Source organism: Chiroxiphia lanceolata, chromosome 16, assembly GCF_009829145.1.
Source record: "Chiroxiphia lanceolata isolate bChiLan1 chromosome 16, bChiLan1.pri, whole genome shotgun sequence".
Classification (NCBI taxonomy): Eukaryota; Metazoa; Chordata; class Aves; order Passeriformes; family Pipridae; genus Chiroxiphia; species Chiroxiphia lanceolata.
The window spans coordinates 9,158,001-9,167,415 of NC_045652.1; the positions used below are offsets into that span (position 1 = coordinate 9,158,001).

At 42.3% G+C, this 9,415-nt stretch overlaps 1 protein-coding gene across 1 annotated transcript; it reads left to right on the forward strand.

The window, feature by feature from the left end:
• The first annotated feature begins 2,291 nt into the window (after positions 1-2,291).
• ANKS4B (ankyrin repeat and sterile alpha motif domain containing 4B) lies at positions 2,292-7,521 on the forward strand. The gene is made up of 2 exons (XM_032703922.1): positions 2,292-2,589; positions 5,830-7,521. Exons 1-2 carry the CDS (start codon positions 2,342-2,344, stop codon positions 6,902-6,904), a joined length of 1,323 nt encoding a protein of 440 aa, XP_032559813.1. The 5' UTR covers positions 2,292-2,341; the 3' UTR covers positions 6,905-7,521.
• Positions 7,522-9,415: the final 1,894 nt, after the last annotated feature.

Consider the following 9,415-nt stretch of genomic DNA (forward strand, 5'->3'; position numbering starts at 1 on the left):
AGATGAATGAGTACCAGGAGTTAAGAAACAGATGAAGATTTTGTTTGGTCTTTTCTTTTTTTCTTTCTTTTTTTTGTGATGCCCACTTTTGTGACATAAATAATAATGAAGCTTGCAAAGTCTTGGAGCTTCTCTCCAGTTGACATGGGTTTTTCTTTACCTCTAATTAAAACCTGGAACAATAGTTTCCCACTTAGTGTTATACAGAGCAACATTCTTGTAAGGTCAATATTTTCAGATGTTGGACAATAAAACTCACTCTGAGATCAACATTTTCTGTGCTGAATTAATCAAGAGAAAAGCAAATGAAGGTACTTCTGTAGAAGAAATCATAAACCTTGAAAATGTGAAGGACTCTTCTGCCACCAAATCACTTTCATGGGTGTATCTAACAACGTGAAATGCCAACATACAAGAAAAAGGCTGTTCCTGTCTGCTATCAGGCACTGGTGGTACAGGTAGTATGTGCCTTTTACTTTTGAGAGTAAAAAGGCTTACACTGCCCAGTAAAGAAAATAAAATCAATGGCATCAAGAAACAGCTAATCTGAAGTATGTATATATATATATATATGTATATGTAGGTACATGTATTACCTGTCTTTGCTAGTTTTTTCTAGTAGCTGTAAATTTGACTCAGTGCTGAGTGCCTGATTAAATAACACAGAATAAATTACTGCTTTTTTTATTAGAAAGGTGTTAATGCAGTGCAGGGAACTTGAGAAGGGCCTGAGGGTGAAACTGTCTTCTAATGTGGGAATGGAGGTTGGCCTGGGTGAAGTACAGCCCTTCCTCACTGCCCTGAGATGGCAGGACAGCACCAGGCATGGCTGTGTCTGTGGATGACATGAAGGATGACATGAAGGAAACCGAGTCCCTAAGTAGGACTTGGTTTAGTCCTACCTAGACTTATTTATTTGAAGATTCAAATCTGTCACAGGATCTGACAGACTCTCCTTGTCCTCCTGGGAAGAAAAATGTTGGTACAATTTCGTTTCTGAAGAGCTCTTCAATCCCTGTCTGAGAAAATAATTAGGAGAGAAAGCCCAGTTGGAGAGGTCTCTGGTGTATTACATGGGTGCCATTATGGGATGCAAATGAGGTGGCAGAACTCCATTCAGGGGTTGCACCAACTCCAAGCAAGGAGTTGGTTTGTGTCGCTACTGGTTCTCTAATGGGAGCACAACAAGCAACAAAACCCCCCTGCTAATTGCTGAGGACAGAGTCTCTGAGATCCAGGTTAATTCAGTGAGTCACAGAAAACAGCTTGGCAAAAAGTAACATTTATCTGGCAGCTGTTGTGAATGTGGCCAGAATAACCCTCAGCCTGCAGCACCACATGAAGCTGCAGGCAGAACCTTAGTGACTTCTCAGCTGCTGTTTGAAAACTGACCTTTTATGTGACTTGCTCTTAGTAATTCTTTTAAACCTAAAAATCAGAAATACGGTCTAATTCTGTAAGTTTCTACTTGTAGAGGTAGCCCTTAATGTCACTGAAATCAGGGGAAATGATTTCTAAAGCAAGAAGTGGTCACATGTGATGGGAACTGGACCCATCTATTCCCAGGCAAGGACCACAGTGCCCAGGAAGGGGCAACAGGTGCAGGCCAATCATGTTACCATTTCTTGAATTCCCTGTGCTATCCTAAGGAAATCCTGCACATTTTTTTGCATCTGAACCAGAGCTTACAATACTTGTGAGATGAGTCTTATGTTTGCCACATTCCTGAAGATGCCCTGATGAAATGCCATTTACAGGGCTGTGGTTTTGCCAGCTGTGACTTGCAGACCTGCTGGGGGGTTTATCCAAACACCACCCTGTTCCTGACAGGGCTGTCTTCATCCCCACACTAGTCTGTGTACACAAAATGGCTCCATGGAAGCGCCTGGTTTGGTAGGGCAGTAGCTTGTTTTCAAATGCAGCATCCCAATAAAAGATGGGTTACAAAGGACTTCACCAGTACAGGTAACTGCTCGTGCATTTCATCCCATGGAACTCAGGGATACTTTATTACTTAAGGTGAAACCTGGCTGCACTGACATTCATGGCTTTTTGAATGCTTTTTGAAATTTTTGAAGTTTTTTTGGAAGTTCAAGGTCTTTTTGCAGTTTTCCCAGAACAAGTCAAGCAAAGACACAGAGAAGATGAAGGAATCCCCTCTATGTTTAAGTAGTCAAATGTGCAACCAGCTGTAAATGGCAGAGGCACCTCCCAGGAAATGAAAGCATTCCCTGCACCACGGCCTCACTCCCTGTGCAGAGCTCCAGAGAAGCTGCCTGCAAGGATGAACTTTGCCTCCCCATTCTCCTCCTCACAGGGACCTCTCAACTTGTAATCATTAATGAACCATCCCTGTAATGGAGGAGTGACTGTACAGTCTGGATATTGCTCAGGAGCTGCCTTGGGAAACCAGAAGCTGCTGAAAATGTCGAGCAGGTATCACAAAGCAGCGGCCGATGGCAACTTGGATCTCTTGAAAGAAGCCACTAGGAAAGACCTCAACACTTCAGATGAAGATGGGATGACACCCACCCTTCTGGCAGCTTACCATGGGTACTTGGAGGCTCTGGAAATCATATGCCGGAGGGGGTAAGTCAACCAGCCTCCATTGCTTAAAGCTTGTGGCTCAAAACTGTGATTAGTGCTCGTGTTTCTAATGCCCCAATGAGCTCAGACCCTGAAAAATCAGGCTGAAAATCACAGTAATTTCTTTCAATGCATTGCCAAGAATTGTTCCTTCCTTTACAGTGGTTTAGGTCCAAAGCCTGTGAGGGGTGGTCTGTCGGTGAAGTCACATCGGCATCAGGGGGACCACATTGTGTATGGAGCCTACAGGGAGTGGGACCTGGGTGGGACCTTGACTTGCTGTAATGGAGGAGAAGGTGGCCTTTTGATGATGTCTTTGAGACAGATCTTACAGAGAAATGCATTGTTTGAAACATTTTTAGCAAAAAAGATCTCCCATTTGCTTCCAAAGTGCAGTCAGTAGACACTTGTGAAGATTTAATGCTGTCCAGAGGCAAGTCACAACTGAGAGTTTTGAAACAGTAACATCTAACATGGCTATTTCTCTGCTTTTTGTAGTATTAACAACTGCTATTGTGCTAAAGCTGAAAACACTATTTTTTCAGAGGCTGTGATAGGATCCTTGTAAACCAGAAAAAAAAAATAAGAAAAGAAAAAAAGAAAGAAGGTTTTCTACAGGTTTATTTTCTGATAGTAATATTGCTGTATCACTTAAAGTCCTACCTGATTGAAATGTCCTATTGAAATGGTAATTACCTCCCCACCATCCGTACTCTCTTTCTCGGAGCCCACCTTTTAAGCTGTGAGTCTATATTAATATCTAATAAAAGAAAATATGCTCTTGTGTAGAGATGCAATTAATGAAATGTTCTTTCTGGGCTGAGATGAAGATTAAGTTGATCTGTATTTCCATTGATAATAGTTTAAAGAAAATTGGACGGAAAAGTTGAATAACTATTTGGAGGTATTTGAGTTTTATTAAAAATGAAGTTGAAAAAAATGGTTTTTCCTAGATTTGCTTTATAGCTCATGGAGCTCAGGTGTGGCTGTAGTATCACAATAAAAAAGACCTTTGGACTGTGTGGTTGTTGCTGTGTCCTCAGGAGAAGCAAAAATAGATTGACAGTTTTTCAACTTCTATAATTAAGGCAGCTCCAGGGAAATACCTAGTCAATAAGGTTTGTCCCTGAAGGCATACAAGACTAGCTAAGGAATATATAAGAAAAATAATTTCTAACTCTTTTTCTTGGTAAAGGAGCACTTTGGGACAGTTTTACACTCAAAGTGTTCAAAAATATGCATTCACCTCTACTTTAATCTAAGATTTTTTGGCATGATCATTGGTTGTCAGAGATATGGCTGTAGCCTCACTGGTTTTCTTGGGAGAAGCTGAATTTTGGAAGACTTACAATCTGTTCTCCAGTCAGTTAATGTTTTCCTGTGAGAAAGTATTTTAATTATTTTTAACAAATTCGTCATTTCCTTGAAGAGGTTTCCTGACAAAGGCTCTGAGGTACAGGGTGGGTTTCTTTAGAGTGGTTGCAGATTTTAGGACTCTCAAGCTTGCAACACATTCAGCCCTTGGAAAGTGTGGCAATACTAACAATAAACCCCTTTCATCTTAAAATAATTTGTCTTCTCAGGCATCAGGAGACATTTTCTCCACTTGTCTTGCAGGTACATGAATAAAAGCAAGACCACATAGCAGAATCTGCTTTCTTTTGAGTGATCCTTTTTCTTGGGAAAGCAGGGAAAGGAGGAGCATGAGAACCCAAAGTGGATGTCAAATCTTATCCAAAGTCCCACTGAGCTGGGAACAGCCATTCTAGTTTGTCAGTTGTTTGGGACTCAAAGGCTGGCAGGTTCCACGGGGAAAAGAGACCACAAACAGCTATGAAGGGACCTGGGGGAGGCCGGATGACCCAGCGCTTCCAAGGCTCAGGATAATGCAGGCTGTTTGCTAATGTGGGAATTCAGGAATCCGGCATGTTTGGCCACAGTCAGGCAGTTCCCCAGGGCAGAACCACAAAAGCAGAAATATGTACACATGGTTTGCATATGTCTGAGTGGAGAAACTTTCATCCTCAGCTGCCACCTCCTTGTGGCAGCGCCTGCGCTCCTGCGACCACTCTCACTCGCTGTTGTATGGGGAACCCCGACCTTGCTCCTGCCTGGGGCACTTCAGGCTGAAGGATGTGTTCAGATTTGGCCCTCAACAAACCTGGTAGTGCTTTTCTTCAGGGAGACTCAAAGCCAGAGATCAGTGCCTGAAGGACATGTTGCGACAGGGCATGCCACTTCTTTGATAGTACAGCTGCCATGGCACCAACCTCCAAGGCTTGAAATGCTTGAATTCCCAAGAGTAGAAATTCTCCTTGTAAATTTGGTCCCTGGTTCTGAAGTTGTTAAAGATTTTGGGCTGCTGTGGCTGCCTTGGTTGTTGGTCACAAGAGGCCATAAGCTCTGTTCTGAACATTGCTTGTGTTGATCCTGCCAAATGTGTATCGAAATATTCAAGCTGACTCTTGTCTGCAGGCAGCAGTTCAATGTGAAGTCAGTGTAAGAGTTAAAAATAAAGCAATACTTTTCACTGGCTTTAAATTCAATTGAAAAATGTGGCATTTTATTTTCAAATGAGCTTCTGCTTTTCAAACCCCCATAAGCAAAAGCAGCTAAAGGAGAACAAAAGAGATAAAGAAAAACAATAGCATCTGTCTGGGTTTAAACTAATAGCAATGGAGACAAATGTGTAATCAGGGCTTTACTCTTAGTCATTTACCTATTACTTACCCCAAAAGTTACTGCATGTACTCATTAAATGTATATCACTGTGGTCAGTGAGGAAACCTCCTAATATTGTCCCTGCCTTTCACATGCAAAACAGAAGAGTCACCAAAACCCCTTTAAAATATTCCATGCAAAAGCTATTGAAACAGTTTTGCCAATAATTCCGATGAGAGTAAGTCAAAGTCAAAGCCTGAGCCCACTTTGAGCTGCCAGATCCCGGGATGACAAAGGAAATGCCCTGGCTCTGTTATGGGGGATGTATGAGCAGTCACACCCAGCCCTGTGAGCTCATTTAATTCCCACACAGGCAGGATTTAGAGCTTGTGCCACACACGCAGCTCAGGGCTTGTGTAAGTGGGTGCAGCCCCGTTCCCGTGGCTGGAGCCAAGCTGACCCATTGTCACTGGGCTGTCCTCCTCAGAGCAGAGCAGAGCTGAATGTTTGGTGTCTGTTCAATTCCACTGCAGTGCTGCGTGTGGGAACACCCAGCTCACTGTGTGCTGTTTTCCTTCTCAGAGGAGACCCGGACAAGTGTGACATCTGGGGGAACACGCCTCTCCACCACGCTGCCTGCAATGGCCACCTCCACTGTGTCTCTTTTTTGATCAACTTTGGTGCCAACATCTTTGCCCTGGACAATGACCTCCGCACTCCCCTGGAGGTGGCTGCCAGCAGGGACCGCAAGGAGTGCGTCCAGATCCTGGACAAAGCCGCCACCGAGCAGATCATGATGAACCCCAAGAAGGTCTCCAAACAAAAAGCACAGGCCCAGAGGAACGTTGAGAAACAAATCAAGGAGTGTGAGAAGCGCCAAGAGAAACACCAGCATGAGATGAACCGGAGTTATATGAAAGAAAAGGCTGGCACGGTGACTTCTTCCAGAGGAACGCACTCCAGAGTAAAGCTGCCCGGTCTATTTGCTTCGAATACCACAGGTACTTTTTCCAAAAACCTGAAAGATACCTTGAAACTGAAGGCAAAAAAGATGGCTGGCAGCACAAGAAGCCAGGAAACACAAAGAAATGACCAAGAAGATGATACAGGTCAGAGAAATGTGATGCATTTGTTTGATGAGAAAGAGGAGGATGAGTTACTGAATGACCTTGATGAGAAAAACGTTGCTGATAATGACAGTCAGCTCTCCATTTTTCAGCGGCCGGGTCTTGGCAAGATTGTGTTTGGAAGGAATTTGGCTGCGGATGTAAATCCTGGAACTGTGTCTTCTGAGAAAGAAGGTGTCAGCTTTACAATGTCCAGTGAGCTCTTTCAGTATGAAAATGCTGAGAATGGCAGGGAAGGTGATGCTGAAAATGGTGCTGATATCCCTTGGAATGAGGAAGAAGTCATTTGGGATGACGAGGAAGCAGAGAACACACCCCTTGAAGTGTTTCTGGCATCACAGATGCTGGATGAGTTTCTTCCAGTCTTCATGAGGGAAAAAATCGATTTAGATGCCCTGATGCTATGTTCAGATGAAGATCTACAGAGCATTCAGATGGAGCTTGGGCCAAGAAAGAAAATCCTGAATGCTGTGAATAAAAGAAAAGAGGCACTCAAAAACCCTGGAAAAACTGTAGATACTTGCTTATAAATTATCACCTCTGTTGCTGTAACCTGCACACTGATTCTCTTTACAAAGAGCATGCAATTCCCTTCAGATGTCTGCTAAAGCAAAGGGCAGAGAGGTTACCAATTGCTTTAGAAAGTACAGCAGGGACAAAGATTTTTCTCTCTGCATAGATGGCTGTGGTGAACAGGATACTAATTAAGCATATTCTGTCAAAAAGGAAGAATGTGAAGGCAAAAACCCAAAAAGCTTTTTCTCCCTGAACTGTTTATGGGGTTTGGATTTCTTTTGGTCCAGATAATTTAAAATATCAGTGAAGGCAAGCCATGCTACATTCCTTTATAAAGCCCTTCCTTTTTTTGTCCAAAACCACAATGCAAAGAGCATTCTCAGAGCTTGAGAGCTTTGAGTTTTCTCCATTCACTTCTGTTTGTTCTGATCACTACAAACTGCTCTTCCTAGTACTGACGATATGTTAGAAATAGCATCTGAACCTTTATTTCAGCTGTGGTTTATTGACAGTAATCACCTCTGAATGAATGTAAATAAGACTAATTAGCAGCAAGTTTCATATTTTTGACTAGTAAAGTTTTTACTACTGTACTGATAATAATTTAAAAATACATTAAGTATCTTGCAAAGAGATGTTCAGTCTGGGTTGTATTTTCTTTTCTCATCTCATTAGACTGGATCCAATTGCCACAACTCATCACATCCTAAATGTCATCAAGACTGCAATACTTATAACTACAAGAAGCTGAGGTTTAATTTTCAACATTTTGGATCTGTTTTGGTATATCCTCAGCTTGGTTCCTATAGGCTGCATTTACCATACAAAGTCCCAGAAACAAGGATTCATATCACACACCATTTCCTGTGGGTTGTTGTCAGACTTAGCCTGAGAACTGTGTATAACACACACACAGAGCTCATGAAAAGAAAAAGAAAATGAGACTGTGTTGCTCTGGAAGCTCCTGTTCTTCACCATCTGTCTGCAGGCATTCACAGCAGGGTTCCCCTCATCTCCCTCTCAGACGTGTTCTTTTTGGAAGCCAGCACTAGCAGATATAAATTAATCACTCCTGTTCAGTTTTGTGATTCTAATAAGGTGTTTGTGGCAGCTCTGGCTAAGATCACAGATTTTAGATGCACATTTATTAGCACAACATTTATCTTGAAATCTCTTTCTATAGCTTTCCATTTAGGCAGCTATGATATTTTCCTTAGGGGTATACTGCATTTGTGGACATTGATCCTAGTTAATGATCTGGGATTTTTCATGTTTCATTTTTCTATATCATCTTGTGACTTTGATTTGTATATCACAATACCTTTCCTTGGCTGGACTTCATACTGCATTCTTTCCTCCATGGATTCCTGTACTTCAGCAGGTTGATATTTTCTTCTATTAGGCAATCACATCAAAGTCCTGCTCTGTGCAACCTTCCATGATTACTGTGCTCAGCACAATAATTGAATCGGGCACCTTCCTCCCAGACTGTGTTGTTAACCTGCTTGGTTGCTTTCATTTTGGCTAAGAAATTCCCAGATGTTTAACAAATGTTTAACAAAGCAGGAAGGAAACAATGAATCTTACCTATTTGAAGGCATACAATAAGTGAATTTTAAATCCCCCTTCCCTATCCTGGAGATGCAGATGCTTCCCATTCCTCCTGGCAGCCACAGAAGAGACAAGCCCAGCCTCATCTCTCTCTGCACCCTCCAGTCCCTGCAGCTGCAGCAGCTGAATTCCACACAGGGTTGACAAAAGGTCTGTCCTGCTCTGATGGCTGGTCTGCTCTGATAGTGCAAAGTGCTGAGCATAATGCACCTTTTTCAGGCCAGATTTTAAATAACTGGGTTAGACTGATTTATCCAGGAATTGCTTTCAAAAACTTTAAGCGTGCAAACAGCTGTCACTGATGGGAGTCCAATGTAGGTAAAAGAGAAGGTGCTTTAGGGGGAATCAGGACCCAAGTATCTCTAAATTGCACTGAAAATCTGCCTCTCTGCTTACTCATCTGCAGCCTGTGACAGCCAGAGATAACAGTCAGTTTATGTGCAGATGGTCTCTGCTCAGTTGTCAGAGGCATCCTGTGTTCAGGCATGTCCTTATGTATTCCCACTGACTCTATGGAGCTGGAATGAACAGCAGCAGATCTATAGGAGTCCCTTGTCCTTCGGAAAATGCATCAAGAGACTGAAAAAGCCCCAGAGCTCTCCATATGACACTTATTTTTAGGTAATTGAATCTACCTAATTTTTAAATTTTTATTCTTTTTAATTAAAAAAAAGTGCAATAGTGCTAACCCTTTTCTTGTGGGATGGTACAAGGTAGCCCTCTGAAAAAAATCAATAAAAAGGAACACTCATATTTCAGGTTTTTTCCACTTGTGGATTTTTTTACCAACCCCTTTGTTTCCTTTATAATTTGGAAGTATTTAGTGAATCCTAGCTGTGGCTCCTTAGTAATATTTGTATAGCTTTGTTCAGCTGGAGAGATTTTATGTATCCCATGTGCAATCCTACAGCCCA

Coding starts and splice junctions, on each gene's coding strand:
- ANKS4B (XM_032703922.1), top strand. CDS start 2,342: ATGAACCATCCCTGTAATGGAGGAGTGACTGTACAGTCTGGATATTGC. Junction 2,590..5,829: donor GAAATCATATGCCGGAGGGG/GTAAGTCAACCA, acceptor TTTCCTTCTCAG/AGGAGACCCGGACAAGTGTG.